The 20307-nt window shown below is 41.4% G+C and overlaps 1 protein-coding gene across 5 annotated transcripts; it reads left to right on the forward strand.

Moving 5' to 3' along the window:
* SNX3 (sorting nexin 3) lies at positions 1-19279 on the forward strand. Of its 5 annotated transcripts, none has more exons than XM_050893494.1 (4): positions 1-206; positions 14429-14524; positions 14912-15036; positions 18581-19279. In XM_050893494.1, exons 1-4 carry the CDS (start codon positions 51-53, stop codon positions 18684-18686), a joined length of 483 nt encoding a protein of 160 aa, XP_050749451.1. In that variant the 5' UTR covers positions 1-50; the 3' UTR covers positions 18687-19279. The 5 variants fall into 5 exon arrangements, with proteins under 5 accessions (XP_050749451.1, XP_050749452.1, XP_050749454.1 ...); XM_050893495.1 differs by having other exon boundaries at positions 1-146; XM_050893493.1 differs by having other exon boundaries at positions 2-212.
* The last annotated feature ends 1028 nt before the right edge of the window (positions 19280-20307 follow it).

Here is a 20307-nt window from a genome sequence, read left to right on the forward strand (position 1 = left end):
TGCTCGCTCGCGTCCTGCCGCGCTCAGGGGGGGAAGGTGCCCGCTCCGCCATGGCCGAGACGATCGCGGACACCCGGCGGCTGATCAGCAAACCGCAAAACCTGAACGACGCCTACGGGCCGCCCAGCAACTTCCTGGAGATCGACGTGGGCAACCCGCAGACGGTGGGGGTGGGCCGCGGCCGCTTCACCACCTACGAGATCCGCGTCAAGGTGAGGGCACGGCCCGGCCTGGCGGCGGGGGCCGCTGGAGCCGGCCCCGCTCCTGCTCGCTGAGGGGCTGGCCCCGCCACCCCCGCCCTGGCCCAGGCGGGTGGCCGAAGGCGCCCAGCGGGCAGCTCCGCGGGATACGTGTCTGCCCTTCCCGCGGCGGGGCCCGGCCCGGCGCCTCGGCAGCAAATATAAGGCGAGAGAAAGCGAATGCGGAGCCCGTGTGTCGGTGTTGGGCTCCGCCGCGGGCTCCGGCCGGCTCTTATGTAACTGGGAGGGGTGCCGCCGGGGCCGGGGTGGCAGTGGCGGGCTGCCGCCGCCGTGTCCTTCAGGGCCCATTTCAGAGCCAATGCAGTGAGTACCGCTGGGGAGGTGACGGCTGAGCAGCAGTGGACTTCATCCTCGGTGTGAGAGCAGGCCCCAGCTTCTGCAAGCGATGGGAGCTGATAACTCTGACGGTCTAGTGGTAGTGAAGACAACATATCTTGGTTAAGATAACCAAAGGACAAATGCTCTTTTGGCACTGCTGTGCACAACTGCCATTAGACTGAAATGTTGCTGTACTGTGAGCAATTGCTTGTCTGTTTCTAAGTAAATAGAGGAGGGCAAACTCTCAGCTGTCTGAGGTGTAGTAATATGGGTGGATCTGTCCTGAGAAGGAGGTCAAGTTCAGGATTCCAGCAGCCTCAAAAACCCATAGAGAATGTGTAAATAAGTCTAGTGGGCACATGTGCTAGATCAAAGCTAGCTGAAGTGATACGGTGAGTGTACATGGGGGGGCTTCCTGTTTTCTTTTGTACCTGAAATATAAATTGAGTGCCTAATAAATAGGGCTGTTTCTCACCATGTGCTGTCAAATACTTTTTCTTAGTAGCACTAGACAGCTTCCTAGCTGGAAGGAGTTCACTGATTTGCCCCAAAGGCTAGTAGTCTTGAGCTTGAAAAAAGCTATGTGAAGTCGTTACTATGTTCCCTGGTCTTTCTAGTTTCATAAACAGGGTCTGAAGGAGTGGACAGAAAAATGCCATCTCTATGGCATGGTCCTTGCCTGTGGCTGGTAGGGACTTGAGGCAGGGCACCCTTTTAGCCTACGCTGACAGGGATAAGTTGGGCTGAGAAAGATGACCTCTTACAATTTTATCTTTTTTTGTAGCTTGTAGTTGAGTCTACTACCTTGAATAGCTTTTTTGTGTCACAGCTGATTGAACCTGGTCAGCTATTACAGGCAGTAATAGAGGGGGAAGAAGCCTCACTGACCCCCTGCACACATTCTCTGCAATATGAGTACTTCTTTCACTGGTCACCATGGAGTGCACATGCCTTCATGGCAGGGAAGGCTTCAGCTAAGGGCTGCTGCCTTGGTTGCTAAAATTCTTCAGACAAGACTAAAACCCTGTGTGGAGTTTCTGGTATTAAAGGTCTGAGTTCTCAGCTTAGTGTAACTTTACTTTAAAAGGGAAAATCAACTGAGGTCTAAAGCTACTACAGAGGATGCTTCTGTAACTCTGATGTTCCTAAATTGTCCTGTCTAGTAGCTATTATCATGTTTCAGGATGTATCCAAACAATTGTAGCCTGTGTCTGGGTTCTGTGAGGACAAACTAGAACTTGCTGACTTGTGTTGCAGTGCACTGCCCTTACCAGGACCCTAGCTGTCCACTTAGCAGAAAGATGTAACTCTGCCTTGCTGGGAAGTATTTGTGCATTAAGTTCCTGATAACTCTTCCTTCCATGAGCATTTGGAGTTGCTGGATCCAGGGAAGATGATACAAAAGGGACTTAGCCATGATATGGCCTTGGGAATGAGACCAAATTTGCTGGGATTAAAAAATAATTTTTTTTTTAAAATCCCCAACTTAAGTTCTTCAGCAGAAAGTAAAGCAGAAAAACAGGTTTTGAGACAGGTTACTCCTAGCCCACGTGCTGTTTGGGGTAGAAAATTCTGGATTCCTGTTGTAATGAAGACCTAGAAGTAACTTGAACAAACATACACTGTGATAGTACTGTGACCTTCCTCTGTTCTTCCTCCCAGTCTGACTACTACATAAACATTGCTTCCTCCATCCTCCTTACTTGCATCTGTGCATGCCTGTACACAGGACTATCTCTTATAATATATGATCATTCTCTTTCCAGTTGTGCACTACTGTACACATGGTGCATCCATGCTGTATACATTCATAGCTATCATGAACTGTAAAATTGAGTTTTTTGTCTCTGTATGCTGGAAGGCTACAGAGCAGGTAATACAAGTCATGCAGAATTACGTTCACTGTCTAAACTTGTATCAATTAACTGCTTCTCAGCAGAACACAGACCATGTTGCTAATATGCAAGTTTCAGCATGGGAGAAGAGTTCGAACTTGAATTGCTTTAGTATTGTATTTCTAAAAGGTAGGCCTTGTACTATAAGCTGCTTGTTGGAGTGTAGCAGACAATTGCCACCAGATAGCCTCTGTGGTTTGACAACTGCTTGTGGTCACAGAAAGTAGCAGCTGACATTTGCAGTTTCCCTCAGCAGTGCTAGTAGTGGCAGCAGAACAAACCTGAGAAGATGGAGTGTCATATCTGTGTTATATCTGGAAAGCTATGTCTTCAACTAACACCAACATTAAAATGTTAAGTGATGCAGAAATGGATGGCTTAACTGCTGCAAAGTTCTCGTAAAAGCTATTGGACAGCCTCATGTTATGGCTGGAGATCATGCTAAGCCAGAAACATTGGCAGAGAGGGCACTGAGATTCAAGTTTGCGTTGAAGCAATTAGACTTGTACCATTGTCATGGTGTTTACAAACTCGGTCCAAGGGTAGTTCTATCTTTATTGCTTTGTCTGAATCTCAAAGCTGAACTCTTTTTGGGGAAGACTGAGCTTGCTAGCAGACTCTTGAACTGATGTCTGATAACTAACATCTTACAAAAAGTACTTGTGTGAAATACTGCAGAGTTCCCCCAAAGCTTTTATTGGCAAGCTTTCTACTGGTATTGCAGCTGAAGCATATCTATTGCTTGGAAAGCAACAAGTGGAACAACCTCATGCTTTAGTTCTTGTGTTGCTGTACTCATCAACTTCTGGTGGAAGTTGGAAAGCCTAATGGGGAACTCAAAAGTTTTGGGTAGACTGCTCAGCAGTATACTACTGGATAAGCAAGTCAATTGTATTTCAGTACTTAGGAAAGCTTTTCATAGCATGTGTCTCTGTGCAGGCTAGTAGGACGGCTGTGCATTGTGGTAAATGCATGGTACCTTCACAAGCAGTTAAACTCTCTTAGAGTGCTGCAGGTAGAATCTATACAGCACTTCTGGTGGGGCAGCTTACTTCACAGATGGTCAGTTGGCCAAAGTATTGACTTTCTGAGCCTGAACTTGCATTAAATAACATTCTGTTCTTGTCAAACCGGACAAGGTGATGACAGAAAGCTTTCCACTGTAGCAACCAATATAAGGCACACAATGTGGTGGTATGCCACTACAGTGCAGCTTGGCAAAGAAAATCAAATGACTTGTTCAGTAATGGTAAATGATAGAAAATGCCATCTTGCAGTGCTAAAATGGCAAATGAGTGGGTCATGTTCTTGACAGGGTACTTGAGAATTTGCTTTCTGTCAGCAGCATTAGGCAGTGAGTTTGTACCATTCTAAGGTATCCTTTGCATGAAGGCTTAGGGTGATCTAAAAAGGAGAACAATGCAGCAGGGTATAAAGCTCCAAGTGCTTTTTCTAGTGAAATAAAACTTGATAAGGTAGTCATGTCATCTAAAGGTATCTAGATGATCACAGTATGGTGACTGCAGTGGTTAAAATTAACATCATCAGCTAGACTGCCTGCTAAAGTAATACAACAAACTACTTCACTGCTGTCATGGTTTAACCCCAGCCAGCAACTAAGCACCACACAGCTGCTTCCCCCTCCCCCAGTGAGGTGGGGAAAAAGTGAAACTCGTGGGTTGAGATAAGAACAGTTTAATAACTAAAGTAAAAATAAAAATACACTGCTAACTAAGAATAATAATAATAATTGTAATGAAAAAGAATACAACAAAAAAAAAGAAATAAGAAAAGACAAGTGATGCACAATGGAATTGCTCACCACCTGCTGACCGATGCCAGAGCCGCAATCCACCCCCCCGCCCTGGCCAACTACCCCGCTGTTTATATACTGGGCATGATGTTCCATGGCATGGAATATCTCTTTGGCTAGTTCAGGTCAGCTGCCCCGGCTATGCTCCCTCCCAGCTTCTTGCACACCTGCTTGCTGGCAGAGCATGGGAAACTGAAAAGTCCTTGGCTTAAGATAAGCGCTACTTAGCAACAACTAAACCATCAGAGTGTTATCAACATCATTCTCACACTAAATCCAAAACCCAGCACTGTCCCAGCTACTAAGAAGAGAGTTAACTCTGTCCCAGCCGAAACCAGGACAACTGCCCTTACCTCTTGAGGAAAAGTGTGAACCAACAGTTAAGTTCTCAGTGTAAATACCCTTGCAAGCCATGTGCTGTTTCTCATGAGTCTTACTAGCTGTTCACTCAGGAGCCACGACCAGAGGGGTGGTAGTTCCCTTCTACTTGTTACACCTTTTCACGATGGGCTTGTACATGGCAACACTCTTCAACAAGGGCATGTGAATGCCTGTTACTATGTATGGGCTGTAAGCCAGTCTCTCTCTGAATTCCGGGAAGCAAATGTAGAACAAATGACAGTTGTCATAGTGTCATCCTACAGCATGTCTGCAGTCCTCAATCCAGTTCCAGGTATCATTTGACTTCTACTGTAGTTGAGACAAATACTTTTCCTGGTAAGTGGATCAAGAGGAACATCTTTGCTCAAACAGATTGTGTGCAACAGCTTCAGTTGCTAAATCCTTTAAGGAGACAAGACTTAAGTTTTACAAGCTAACTCCAATCCCAGCAACTGGTGACACTTCAGAGCCATACACCCACTGTAAAAGCAGTGCCATAGGAGATAAGCATGTTGGTTAGAATACTGTCAACAAAGCACATGGATATTCAGGAAAATATCCCTTCGTTAATACTATTTTGTCTGTTATTGTTTCTGTAGAAGTAAAAGTGACTTCTGTGCTGCCCATTTTAGTTGGGTTCATCATCTAGACTAAAAGGTTAATTTATCTGTTTATAGTTAGTGAGAACTTGCAGAGAAGTCATTAATAATCAAACTGACAGTTAGAACTAAAATAAAATACCTGTTACAGGAGCTACTAGTCCAAGTAGTTAATTCTTTTTAGTCAAACCAAAGTTAAACAAAAAGCCTTTGTCATCTTAATTCTGTTTTTTAATGTTGAATGGCCTGTTGCCTCTAATCAGTATGATCAAACTCAGCACTAAGGCACACCTTAGCTTCTCGAGGTTCAACAGCTCAGTGGCTTGTCTTGAGGTGTAGAAAGGTAACGCCTTGCTGCTGTGCTTCCAGATGTTGTGAAATGCATCGCTTGGGTGGTGCCAATGCTCTTTAAGGCAGCAGTCACCTTTCCTGTATCTTCTGCAGAAAGACTTCTGTAGACCTGCAGAGGTACAGTATGGCCCAGTGTGGGCCCTACATAGGCCCAGTGTGGGGAGGGAAATGAACACACAGGCTGTGAAGTGCCTGCAGTGTTAAGAATAGTATTGGTCTCAAAGGATTGGGGAAGTATATCAAAGTACTGCTAAACTTGAGCTGCTTCTGGAACTCTGTTCTCATCTTAACCCGTTTTTTCAAGACCTAGCTTGGATACAATATTTGCATTTCAGCATATTTATAGTAGTCTGACTTGAGTGACTGACTGATTTGAGTCTGACTTCTGTGACCAAATCAAGTCAGAGTAAGATGGTAAATGAACTGAAAGTATAACTTGCTCAGAAAGCACTTGTCCTATGCCATGGTTTTGCAAAGCGGCACTCTTGATCTGGTGAATGTGTCTTTGAAATGTTCTGTCCTTGAACGGTACCAAATTTCCTGTCCTTCATGTGTTTGGCAGAGTTTGAAGTTGCAGACTCTTCTCCCACCATGAGAAGAATCAAATCTGCTGGTACGCATAGTTGACTTCAGCATTGTTCAGTTTCATAGTCAGTGAAGCTTGTGGTGGAGTAATGACTAAACACTGACTCAGTGTGGATGTGTTTAGGGATGCATAATCAGCACTAATTCTCTATTTCTCTACTACTGCAAATCTTGCATCACACTGCAAGTCTGCTCTAACTGTAGTTAATTACTCTTTTAATACCCTATTCTAGACACTGCTACCAGTTAGGTATTTTTAGACTCCTCTTCAAAGAATAAAAATGCACTGTTTCAGGTGACTTCATTTTTCTGTTCTACAGTCCAGGTACTGCACCTTTACAAACATTAACTGTTCCATTGAGCAATAATTCAGAAAAGGATAGCTGGAAGGTGAAGAACTTCCCAGGACACTGACTAGGGAGACGGAAGTGGAATGGCTTGGATGAAGGAAACTTCTGAAGCAAGGAGAGTGGATTTACAAGTCTATTGCATGTATTTGCTTTGAGCAGCTGATTTTTTTGTAGAGGTTTTTGATTAAACTAGGTTCAAGAGCCTACTCCAAAGGTACTGAACTAGTTTGGTGTTGATGTCTGTTACTGTGTAAATAAAATAACCAAGTCTCTGAATAGTGTTTCTTATTAGTATATTAGTTTAACTGGTGACTTGGACTCTTTTTATTTCTGCGCATACAGCGTGGGCCTTGATTGTCATGTATTAAGAGCACACTCTAGTACAGTGCTGAACAGACCAAATCAAACAGAACAATGACTAATCTTTGTAGGACAGATGGCTGTGATCCAGGTAGGCATGTGATGCCAGAGTATTTTGATACATCTTTATTTCTAGATGGCTTGCCAAAAAAGTGTCAGCTTGAACTTTAGAGCAGTCAGGTCTCTACTGTTTATCATCTGGGGAGATAAATAATGCAGTGTAGATTTATGAGCTTCTAACTGTAGGGGACATATTTTCTTTGAAGTTTTTTTACTTGGTAATGCAATGCCAGTTGCACTACTGGAGGCTGTTTAGCAAGTACATAATCTGAGTGAAGGGTCTGAAGTTGCTGTTGCTGCTGTAACTTTTTTGATATGAGAAGAATGGAGAAGGCCTAACCTTCTGGTCAAGGTATAAACACAAATATTTTACCAACTGAAGACAGGTCCATGAACATATTCCTTCTGTGGCTATTTCTTGAGAACCCAGCTTAAAACTTCTGTCATGGGAGGATCTTCTGGGGCGCCTGACAGTATAGTTTGTGTTGGCCACAAAGCCAGTCTTGAAAGTTGTCCTGGTTTTGGCTGGGATAGAGTTAATTTTCTTCTTAGTAGCTGGTACAGTGCTGTGTTTTGGATTTAGTGTGAGAATAACATTGATACCATGCTGATGTTTTAGTTGTTGCTAAGTAGCGCTTATCTTAAGCCAAGGACTTTTCAGTTTCCCATGGTCTGCCAGCAAGCAGGTGTGCAAGAAGCTGGGATGGAGCATAGCCAGGACAGCTGACCTGAACTAGCCAAAGAGATATTCCATACCATGGAACATCATGCCCAGTATATAAGCAGGGGGGAGTTGGCTGGGAGGGGTGGATCACTGCTTGGGCATCAGTCAGTGGGTGGTGAGCAATTGCATTGTGCATCACTTGTCTTTTCTTGGGTGTTATTTCTTTTTTTGTTGTATTCCTTTTCATTACTATTATTATAATATTATTATTATTCTTAGTTAGTAGTGTATTTTATTTAGTTATTGAACTGTTCTTGTCCCAACCCACGAGTTTTACCTTTTTTTTTTTTTTTCCTCCTCCCCATCCCACTGGGAGGGGGAAGCAGCTGTGTGGTGCTTGGTTGCTGGCTGGGGTTAAACCATGACAAAAGTATAACTATAAGCTAGTGTATAGCAGCTTTACTCTAAAATCCAGAAGAAAATGAAGCTATATCTTAAGTGGCTTAAAGCCACCTCTATACCTGGAAATAAAGCTTCAGAGACTATTTCTATGGGCCTAAGCTGCAGCACCCCCGAAGTGTTAAGATATGCTACAAATTAATGAACAGGAGCTACCAGCCCTTCTGTAGTTGTTAGGTGGCCACTTAAGAATGTGAAAGTTGCTGCTCCAAAAAACCTGGAAATACGAAGAGAATTTTTTGCCACTTAGTATACCTACTTCTATACTAGTTACTTCTCTCTTGTTTCTTGTGTGTTTGTGAAGTGTAGGGATACTGGACTGTCTCTAGCTCGCAAAGCACATTAAAACTTTTGTTCCTGATAAAAACTATCAATTGCAGCAATTCACTGCAATTTTGTCGGCCCCATTTGACCGTAGCTGGTAGATGTCACCTAATGATGCTAAAGCATCAACTTAATGTGATCCCTCTTCAGTCATTCTCAATCAGGAATGAATGGTAACATTACAGTAGGCCAAACCAGAGCATATGGCAGTTATACATTGTAATTGTGTAAAAGTACTGATCCCTTCTGTTTAAAAGGAATATTTGGTATTTCAAAGGAGGCTTTGGCTTGCTAACCCTGAAATAATTATCTAGAGTTAACTAATTCTGTCTGAGTGTTGTAAAAGCCTTTGCCTGAATGTGTCCTTCTTAAAGTGGGCTCCTTTACCTTTGGCTTCTGAGCATGGAACCTGAATAAAGAATCACTAAACAATCTGTTTTTTCTAGACTTACAGTGCTTTGAGACTTCTGACCATGGCACACCATAATTCAGGTGTTCATGATGTTGGTGAACTTGATCAGGTGATGATAGATGCTGCTTGGGCAAAAACCCAGGCACCCCTATGCTAACTTTCATAGAGCAGCTCTGGGCTCAAGGCATTGGACTTGGCAAAGGTTAACTTTTGTCTAAAGACTGATAGTCTTTGTCGTTGTGTTGCTATTAGGATTTCACTGCCTTAGGCTTTAAGATGGAAAACATCCTAGCTCCATGTCTCAGTACTGTGGAGTGGGAAGCTCTATGGTTCTTGGTATAGCTTAAGTCAGCATCATTTAAAACTTGGGTGTATATACATGGTCAGATTTTTCAGTGTTCTATTAACTTTAGATTTTTTGCATGTAATGTATCTTCAGTAGACCTGGACACCAAGTGTGTAAAAGGGAAGGTAGAACTCTGCTTTGATCAAAAGGACTGAAACTTAGAAAAATAACAACCTCTTATCTGACCTTTTGCAGTGGAGAAAGAGGTTTTCCTTCCGTAAAGTACACAGCAAAAATCTAAACTTCTAGCAGCTGAAGTTTAGAGCATGTTTGCTTTCTTTCTTGCTTTTATAATTGTAGGAAATGGGGAGGTAGCTACTTAAGTCAGGAAGGAAACAAATCATTGGTGAGGTTTCTGCAATAACAGTGGACTGCTGGAGCCAGTTTCTTGTACTAAAGGACAGCAGGCTCTTGCATTAAGAAAACCATATACTTTTTTATCCACCTTGAATGCTACTTACTGTTATACCCCAGAGCTCCCATTGGCTGGCTGTCAATGTAGCCAAAGGGTGTAGTCTCTTGACAAAGATTACAGCTTGTATGAAGAGATAGTAAGAAGCTTGAATTTAGCTTCTGGGAATCAAGGCCACAAACTTCTATCAAAAGTGAGCTGAGTGCTTTCTTTCACTCTATTTTAATGGAAATAGAGTTGTATCAAGGCTACCATAACCTACTTAAAGACAACATCAAAGTAGGTGCTATGGCAACAGTGCAGCTTTATTCTCAGTCTGTTAGGAGTGGGAGACAGGCAATGCAGTGCTGCTGATGAGTGTTACATTGGCAGATGAGGAAATGAATCAAACTTACCTCAAACTATCCTAGACAAGTACAGCTGTGGAGTTTCTGCAGTTGTGGGGGTGGACTGGGCTGCAGTGACATTCAGAGTCAATCTTGTGGAGTGTCAGCATGCTCTTTGAAGGAAGCCAAATGCTATTTGCATTCAGTTTGTCTGGAAACAAATTTGTAGGAGCAAGTCTGGCTATTTGCAAGGCTTTTTCCACTCATTGGATAAATTAATCTAGACTAGATAACAGAATACTTAAAATAACTTATAAATTAATGTATTTAAAATAGAGTACTCTAGTTTTCCTCCTGCATTTAAGGCAACTTGTACACCAGAATGGCTGCATTGGAGAGCTGTGTATCTGAAGGTGAACGGACAGTAGTGAATGGACAGTATTGACTAGTACTCAAACTACTTGTGTTCTGCCTGTGAAAATCTCCTCACTTGTATACATAAACAGTTTTCAGACTTCTAACTGGGCATAGCTTGGGGATTTACTGTAGTAACAGCTAGAAGACTGTTATCTGGTTATCCAAGCTACTGTCTTAGGACTGTCATTTGCTTCTGAGGTGAATTGGCAAACTTCTGGAGCTTGGAGTTGGACTTGTAGTTTGAATATGTTATAATAACATAAATGTAGCTGAAGAAACATGCTTACTGTGAATACAGGTTTTGCCCTGAAATCTATTAGCAGGCAACCACTTCCACTCTTTCCCATTACCAGTTTGAACACTAGCCAAATGACTGTAGAAACTGATTTGGCATCTGAGTGGAGGAATGCAGGAGTGACTTAAGGGTCTGGGTTTGTCATCTGCTGTTTAACTATGTAATTTAACTTGGCACCAGTTCTGACACTGTTTATTCCAGTGTACTGGCTTGGCCATTAAATCACCCAGCAGAATACAGACTGTTAGTTTGACAGTAGTCAGAAAGCCTAATGAGTGTCTACATGTAGTCTGACACAGAAACGGTGCTAGACAGAATCTGTCTTGTCTTAGCATCTTTCTGTGCTTAGGATTTTGGCCTATGTGGGACTTCTGCAGAGCTGGTTTATTGGTCCTTCTGGAATAATGCTTTATCTGCAATTCTGACTAGTGACTTTTGGTTGTCTAATGTCTTAGGTAATGCATAATCCTTTCAGGTTGAGGGCTTGCATTCAAACTGCCAAGAGGCAAGATTTTGGACTAGGAAGTTGTTGAAAATGTTTTTGATGAAAATGAGACTAATTATTATACTGTAGAAGAAACAATTGCTGCAGTAATTATGCTGACTTTATCAGAGGAATGAGCTATGCTCCAGGGGCTGTGCCAAACTGGGTCATGAGTTTCATGACAGTAGACTTTGCAGATCAGCAGGCCAGAAAGCCGACACTAAATGCTGAATGAGCATGGGGAGAAATGTTTGTAAAAATGGAACTAGCCTGACTTCAAGTTTTGTGCCTTACTCTTATCTCTGTTCTAGCAGGCAAACAATGCACTAACAGTGTTCAGAATAGCTGCTGGCACCTCAGTGACTAAACAAGGATAACTCTCAACATAAACTGTGAAGCTGAGAATAACTTTTTTGATATCCTGTATGGTCTTGAAGTGACACTTCAGTGGAAATAGAAAGTTTCTGTTGACACCTTAGGGTTGTCTCCTTCTACCAAATTCTTGCCCAGTAATAGCCCATGCTTCAGCAGCTGTCTGCTTTGCTTAATGAAAACCATCTATCCATGGTAGATGGAGGCAGTAGGATGTGCAGAAACCCTTCCTGCTGAAGGAAAAAGTGATCTCCTCAAACAGGGTAATAATCCTTAATGAAAAGGGCACATACAGTAACTTCTTATGTGAATATATCCTGAGTTAAAAATAGGGACTTAAGATGTAAATACGTTAAGCAGTATAAAACAGGACTCTCAAATTGCTTTTTTTTAAATAGATCCTTTCTAATAGCTGCATATCTGAAGAATGCTGCTCTATCAGTACTGATTTCTAGAGGAAGGAGAATTGCTGCAGTTTCTGGGTTTTAAGAAACATGAGGTTTAGAAGTTGATCTCAACAGTTCTAATTCATATGCAGACCAAAGGACAGGGGACGCACTTTCCTTTAGCATGTAGCTGTCAAGTTGTGACTTGTAAGCCACTTAATTTAATGGGAGCCTTCTAGTATACTCTTCAGTTTGAACATTTCCAGTGCTTATGATCAAAATTGGAGAAGATTTTTCAACTCTAAGGGAAAACAAGTACTCTAACTGTCCTTTTCTCCAACTTGCTAGCTGGGCTAGCATGTCAAAAGTTCAAAAGGGAATGTAGAAGGTAAAATGAGCTCAATTGGCACTTCTACCCCCACATTGTACCTGTAAGCCTGATATGTTGTTTAGAGATTAACTTTATAGACTTCATGCCCAGAAGCATGAAAAGAGTTCCTGAAGACCTGGGAACTCATTGTTTTTCAGCCACTTTTATTCAGTTCTAATCCTTCTTGTAAGTAACTTGAGAGGAGAATGGAATATTTTCTGCAGGTGAGAGCCTATATGTTAAATATTGTAAAGGACTTTCTACCCAAGACACTGACAAAGAGTTGATGTTGTAATGTGGAAGGCTGAACTTGGTTAAAAAGCCAATAGCTGAAATCAGAGAAAAATAATCCAGTACTTAACTTCTGGGAATCTCCTTCATGCACTCTGGGGGACCTAGCTTTATTCACTCTTGAGTAGAGTATTCTTATCCTCAAGATAAGAGCGTTTATTATGTCATAAGTCAGGCTTTATAAAGAGTCTTAAGTGCAATTTTATTATTAGTCACTAGTACAATCAACAATGTTTTACCTGGGAAGCAGAGCTTGAATACTTTTTAACATTTAGCAATAAGAGATTTCATAACAAAATAGTGGTCTGTACTTTGTCATTTGTAAATTATGGACTAAATAGCATAATGTGAAAGTACACAACTAACTTCTCAAGTACTGTTGAACTGTGACAGCCAAAAACTTGCTATTGGCTGGCAGTAATACAATGGCCCATAGTCATAGGCCTGCCTAGTGCAGGAAAGTATCTCTGCAATTAAACCTGTTTTGGGCAGCCAAAAGTATCACTCAATGATGGGTTAAGTATAACATCCTGCAAATGATACCATAGAAGGATATCCACTCAAACTGCGATCAGAAGCTGAGTGAGATGGCTTACAACTTATAAAAGAACAAAAAATAAAAGGCACTAGGTGAGAATGACTGTTGTGCTTCTGCCAACAGGAAAACTGGGGATAACTGTACTCCCATGTGAATATCAGCTTCCTAGGGTACTCCTCAAGAGTCTTCTTTAAAGGTGTATTAAGACAGTTAGTGAATACACAGTCTGACAACAGTAAGCTTTATCCTGTTACTGCTGGTTATGCATGGCAATTACAGACTTTTGGTCTTGCTTTTAGTAGGTTTCAACTCCTACAAACATTTTTGTAATGCTCTGGCCAATTTGCCATCTCAATGACATTTAAGCTTCAGATTGTGGTCTTGGAGCTTTCTATTCTGGGGATGTCGTTAGGGGAGTGCTCTCTCAATGTCTACTCTTCAAATAACATGCAAGTTGGATTACAACAATGGGATAACACTGCACCCCAAGAATGAACAGAAGTAATATAGGCTCTCACACAAGTTAGCGTAAGGACACGTATTAGGGTGCTCGTGTATTTAACATGGTCTTGTGCAGCATTATAGGCTGGCTCCTATTTGATCTCTCTTTCAAGGGTGTGAGTTGGGTGCTGACTCCTAGCCTTCTTCAGGAAAGTTCTGTCTAATCAAGCTCTGCTTGGTTTAACTTTGTAGCAAAACAGTCTGATCTCATCAGCACTCAATGTTGTGTTGCATCTCAGCCTTGTTGGCTTCTTTGGAGCTATCCAAACTTGGCAGCTTATACTATCAAATCTTCAGCTTTCTGTCCTGAATAGATTCACTGTAGGACTTACTGGTTTTTGCTTTTAAAGATGTTGGAGGCCACATTGTATCAGGTAGCAGAAAAGTATAGGAAGCTTGGTTAATGTCCTATGCTGATACCTGAAACACTCCCTTGAATGCAATAAGAGGAGCCTGTGTGGATTAAGAAGTCTTTTTCCTCACCATTTCCTCCCCCCACTCCAATCTTGTACATATATTGGCATTGGGAATCCAGCTCCTGAGACAGTAAGAATAGCAGATGCTTGTGCAACCTTAGGAACATCTCAAGTGGCCAGCAAATCTCCTGTTCTGCTGGGTGATATGGTGGCAAAATACCAGTGATTTGGATGCCATATACATGAGCGCCACAGTTAAGCAGTTTGAAGCACAGCTTATTCATGTAGCTTACAGAGCTTTATCTGTATTTCTGTATCTTCAGTGCTTCTCAATACTGTTGTTGCTTAAGTGGAACTAATTTGTAACTTAACAGCTTGTTTCTTGCTTCTGCTTATCAAAACTTCTAATTTGTCTAATCAATAGCTTATGTTCTTGTTTTCAGACAAATCTACCTATCTTCAAATTGAAAGAATCTACAGTCAGAAGAAGATACAGTGACTTTGAATGGCTAAGGAATGAACTAGAAAGAGAAAGCAAGGTGGGTAAAATGAAAGGTAAATACAAGTCTTCATAGACATACAAAGAGTAGTGATGCTGAAATGTTATCTTTATGTTATAAAGCGTATATATCTTATAGAGCAGATATTGTGCTTGAAAATGTCTAGAACTAAAACACTGTTAGCCTTTCAGCAAACCTCAGTTATACAATGTTAGAGGCTGTTTAATGGTTTTGAGTTAATTCAGAGTTAAACTACTTGAATTCAGCTTACCTTTATGGGCAGATACTGTTGTTCTCTGGTCATGTTTTATTACTTCTCTAGGGATGTGGTTGATGAGTTGGGTCCCCTAGGAGGAAGAGGTGGCACAGGAGGTGTATAAACTTGCTTACAGGCTGCACTTAAGGACACTTTCCTAAATCTTTCAGGTTGTGGTACCACCTCTACCAGGAAAAGCTCTTCTCCGTCAGCTCCCCTTCCGAGGAGATGATGGCATATTTGATGATTCCTTTATAGAGGAAAGGAAGCAGGCTCTTGAACAATTCATAAACAAGTAAGTGTTGGGTCTAGTTATCTGGAGACAAACCCACAACTCGGCTCCAGAAAATTGAATTCAAGCTGCTAATCCTTTAACTATGGTAGCTGCACTAGGTTCAGAATAATAATTTTCACATAATCTTGCAGTAGGACATACTAACATTGCTCATCCAGTGTTTAGTTTGGATATCTTAATGCTTACCTGAACAGCTGAAATGAGTGTTAGTGTTGTTAATTTATGCAAATTACTACTAAAATTATAGCATTCAAAATAGTTCTACTTTTTCATTTCTGAAAAGGTATCCTCCACTGGGTGAACAATGGAGCTTACAATGGGCTTACAGCAGTTTACTTTGATTGCAGATGTGAGGTATTATCAGCTTGTGTAATGATGCATATTTTCTCTAATGATCATGAGAATCTTTCTGAAGATGTAAAAACACTACCTGAGGTATGCACATATATAGTTTGAAATAGATGCTTTGGGTTTTGTCACTGCCTTTCAAAGGATGAGCAGAAATTGTAGTAACAAAGTCTTATTCTTTTTCTACTGTCTGACACTACTAACCACTGTCTGTATATTAACCTGAAGAGCTACTTTAATCTTTTTAACAATGTGGATCCAAACAGTGGGTAGGAAGGAATACTGTCAGTTAACCAGTTCTTCTGGTCTCTAGAGCCAAGACTGTTCAGACCAACTGGATTTGGGACTGCTCCCTTTAAAAGTTCAAGCTTGTCAGTTCTACTAGTGTTCTAATCTTGTTCAATAGTAGTGCTGTTTAACAGGGACAGAGTATGTCTGTGAGTTAAGCTAGAACTTAGGAGAATCTGCTTGTCAGTTACTGTTAGTCAGTTCAGGCATGTGGCTTCGAGTTGCAAGTGACTAGTTTACTAAAACTCTGTCCTGTGCAAGTAAGTGTGACTGTATGAAATCTTAAGTTTTTCTTCACATGGTTGCTTGTTAACTCAATTTAGAGGTATTGCTAATGGTTCTGAGCAGGTAAAATGCTTCAGACTGCACTTTCCTCTGTTCAGAGACAAGTGGAATGAATTTCCAAGGCATCTAGTTTTGCATTTACACTACATGAAGGCAGATGTGCTTATAGTAAGATGGAATGTGGTTTTTTAAGGCTGTACAATCAAGGCAGTCATGACATACAACATTTATGCATGCAGGCTTGGGACTCTACATGAAATGCGGAAGAAGTACACTTACTGAAAGTTTTGTATGCTGAGTTTAGCAATAAGTGGGGGAAGAGGACTGTTTATGATCTGAGGCAGCTGATAGTGAAACAGTCCTCTTAACTGGAATTTCTGAAAAACTTAGTATAGCTGACAGAAACGGAGTGGCCAGTTTACTGGTATCACTTGTTCAGTCCTACGGCAAGTAATACGTTGATCTTGTGGAAGTGTAAAACTTCTTGGTCAATTTTTCCTCCTTTGAAACATGAAAGCAGGCTGTTAATGTAGATATTGATGTAGTGGCAGACTTGAGTACAGCTGGAACAAGGCTCTTCAGGCACAACTCCTAGCTATTCAACCTCATCAATTTATTCTAATGGTATGACCAACTCATCAAGCAAATATTACTAATTAAAGTTTTGAAACATGTGGAAGCTTTAAGGCTTCTACCAAGTACTCTGGGTACTAGTGAACTTAGACCTGAAGGTAATGTGCATAATTCACATTATTGCATTCTCAAAGCTGGTCTTCGCTTCTAGAACTAGCGAAGAGTTCCTCAGATAACCAATATCACTGTATCCAAAAAAGATCTACGTGCACCAATGCCACTTGTTGATATCCAGGAGTGTTAAGATGGATGTTGTTGAGAAGCTTTGTCCTTCTAGGTGTAAAATCTAGAGGGACTAAATCACAGCAGTGCAGCTTACTTGAGTCAGCTCTCTTGGGCCAGCTTGCTGGCACCACCATCAATACTACCTAGAATGACTTTCACAGGGCTGGCTATGTTGCAACACTCTTGTCTGCCTGAACCTGACTTTAGGATACATGAAAATTCTTGAAGTAGCAGCTGCTATGTGTAAGGGTCACTTTAGTGAAGAATACTGAGGAAAGGCCAATGCAGAGTGAGGTATTCATGTGAAACCAAGAGCTGAATCTGAGAGATCAGATCTAGTCTTGCAATTCAGCCACCAGTTTGCAAGCCTTCTTGAAAGGGAGAAGGAATATGCTGCTAACTTGTCATCTTCTCCTATATATCTTTCTCTTGATGTTCAAGGTCAGCAACTTCAGTCTGATGGGGGTAAGAAACTCAAACTAGTTATTCCAGACTGTCTTCCTTGTGAACTAGTGTTTCAGACTGCTGCCCATTTACTAGAGCCTGGCAAAATTGATAGGTTTTATGACTGCACTTGAAATAACCTATCAATGCTGAATAGGAGAGCTCAGCTTCCTCATTGAAGGACACCCTCAATGACAAGTGAGTAGCGACAAGAGAATCTGTCCTGTGGTAAAATAAGCACTAATAGCTACATTTGGAGAAGATGCACAAAAGTGCTTGGAAGTACTGGTGCTGAGCCACTGGAGTTGACTGTCTATTACACATGTTCAACTAGATAACTTCCATTTAAAGTAGAAATGTTCTGACAGATATGGAGGCCATAAGGCTGACACAAGCTGTCCTAGGGAGGATGGGGGACTTTCTCTCTTAAAGGAAGAAGCCTGTCTTGATGGATGTAACTTTTTGAAACCAAACTGCTTTAGGTTTTCATATCTAAGTGATCAACTTCCAAGGATTCTGATTCTCTTGGATTTTTAACTGCGCAGAAGGCTGCATGGTATTTTAAGGGTTTAAATGCAATAGCTTGTGGTTTTCTTCCAAGCTTGGGAGTGTCTTCTAATTCAATTTCAGCTCCTTTACTGTTAAAAGCATGGTGGCTCAGTCTGTATGTGGAACAAAACTAAATTACAGTAGAGATGCTGGTCTCTCCTAGAGCAGACAAGCTCTGTCTCTCCTATGTTTCATATCTAAAGACATCTGCAATTAACAGAATGGCCAGTACCCTCTGGCTGTGCATCAGTGCTGCTTGTACATGCTAGGAATAGTGACCATGGTAAGCCACTGCTCTAAGCAGTGTCAGAGCCTTCCGCAGACCTTCACACCCCCCGGTGGAGTAAGTCTTTAGCAGTTAGCCCAGGCAGAGTTATTGAATTAGACTGAGAACTGAGGGGTTAAGCAGCCTTTAGAAAGGTGTCCTCTGTCAAAGGCATCAAGACCTGTAAAAATCTGCTTGGCTTGCTTAACTCTAGATTTCTTAATGCTAGGATGGGCACTTTGATAGTCCCCTCAATTGCAGGTGACAAATGATGACATAACATGCTTCCAAATGATCAGAGGTAGCTCAGGGTTCCTGTGGACTAACTTCATCTGGGGGACTGACAAATCTTGCTGCCAGACATCATTCTAGTCACCAAGAGTGAACTGGAAGTGGGATCTATGCCTAAGTGCAGAACCATAGGTTATTGGTATAAAAACTTGCTCTGCTGGCTAGCTGCAAGTAGACTTGATTTGTTAGCACTAATGCTTGTTTTTTCCTCTCCAGGGTTGCAGGCCACCCACTGGCACAGAACGAGCGCTGTCTTCACATGTTCTTACAAGATGAAGTAATAGACAAAAACTACACACCATCCAAAATAAGACATACTTGAGTTCTGAAACCATCTTCTCAAAAGTAGTGGTTCTTATGCTTGGTTTTAAGAGGTTGTAGTTTGTCTTAGCATGCTGAGGATAAACAGGCACAAAGTCTCCACTAACATCAGTACACTGCTTGGTCTTTGCATATGCTTTATAGCATTAAAGAACTCACTTGTCTTCTAGCTAAATCCCTCCAAATCCTTGATTTAAGAGTATTATACTATGAGACCATCCACCCCTTGCAATGTCTCACAAACCTTTCCACTCTTATTTGCAATGACTTAACAATGTTTACTGACTTGGCCTTACTTGAACTTGCACAGTTGTAGTGTCACGTGTTCACTTGTATTTGACTAAACTGCTATGCTATTTCTGAGGTAGTCATCTGTCTGAACTTCTGTAGAAAGACTGCTTTATTTCTGATACCCTGTGTGAGAAACACTTATGCAATGTCTTCAAGCTTGTAAAACACTTTATACTGAAGTAATGAGGGAATTATCTTTATATTCTGTAAGAAGAAAAAAAATCAAATTTATATACTAAAGTAACTTGTCTAAAGTTTTGAAATAAAAGTGAAAATGCACTTCAAATGTTTTGTCACTCTTGACCTTGAGTGTGAGGTGTCTAATGCTTTCTGAGAAGCAGGGACTAGACTATACTAAGTGAACTGATGTTTCAGCCTTGCTGTGATGCTCTTCTGCAATGTAGTCTTGTGTTACTAACAGCCAGCACTAAATACCCTTAGATGCTGGCACTCACTGCTCAAGTGTTAAAGAACATATAAAGGTATTGAAGGCTGTTCCTGTGTTGTGGAGCCAAAGCTGGAACCCCATTCATGGTAGGCAGTCAACAGATCTGTGGCTTCAATAAGTTTGGGAAAAGAGTACCTTTCTACTTGGTGTGAGAAGCATCACTCTAGCTTCAGCTAGTAAGTGAAAATTATACCATCCTTCAGAGAAAGGAATGTTGATATAACCTATAATATATTATAACTTCAGTCCTAGATTAAAGTAGCTCTGCTCTACAAATGCAATTAGGGACATGAAGTCATACGTTAAAGGAAGGGGAAGCTGTAGCATTGTGCTTGTATGACCACTGGTGAAATGCAAGTTGTTGATGCCTGAACAAGCAACACTGCTGAAGTCTTCTTTCTCACTAGATGCTTCTATGATTGGAGAAGCTTCCTTAGTGCTTCCAAATGTGACATGGGAGTTATCTATCCAGATGCTCTCGAAAACAGATTCAAGAACATTCTAGTAGCAATCTGATCCAGTGTTTTGTGCTACTTGGTAACAGTACATGTTGGCTTAGACTTGGTTCTGCTGCTTTTTCCTTTTTATAATACTTCTTGCTGCTGTCAAGAACATCCTACAAACTTACTGGCAAAGTTATTAGTTTCCTTTAACTAAGACTGTTAACCTCATTTATGGAAATCTGGATGTAAAAGATTGAACTGACAAAACAGCGGTGGCTGACTGGATTATATGTAGTACTAGTGACTAGCTACACTGAATAGTTAGATGCTCAAATAATTGTGCTTTCCCCCTCATACTTAACAAAGACTGTGCTGAATCTCTCCAACAGTCCTATTTATGAAACCAGGGACCAAAACTGACAGGGCTCACTTGCAGCCCA

The sequence above is a fragment of the Gymnogyps californianus genome, chromosome 3 (assembly GCF_018139145.2).
Source record: "Gymnogyps californianus isolate 813 chromosome 3, ASM1813914v2, whole genome shotgun sequence".
NCBI lineage: Eukaryota > Metazoa > Chordata > Aves > Accipitriformes > Cathartidae > Gymnogyps > Gymnogyps californianus.

What these genes read in the sequence shown, in the direction of transcription:
- SNX3 (XM_050893493.1), top strand. Translation starts at nt 51, where the DNA reads ATGGCCGAGACGATCGCGGACACCCGGCGGCTGATCAGCAAACCGCAA. An exon ending in CCTACGAGATCCGCGTCAAG is followed by an intron (nt 213 to 14,428) that starts GTGAGGGCACGG and finishes TCTTGTTTTCAG; the next exon opens with ACAAATCTACCTATCTTCAA. An exon ending in AACTAGAAAGAGAAAGCAAG is followed by an intron (nt 14,525 to 14,911) that starts GTGGGTAAAATG and finishes TAAATCTTTCAG; the next exon opens with GTTGTGGTACCACCTCTACC.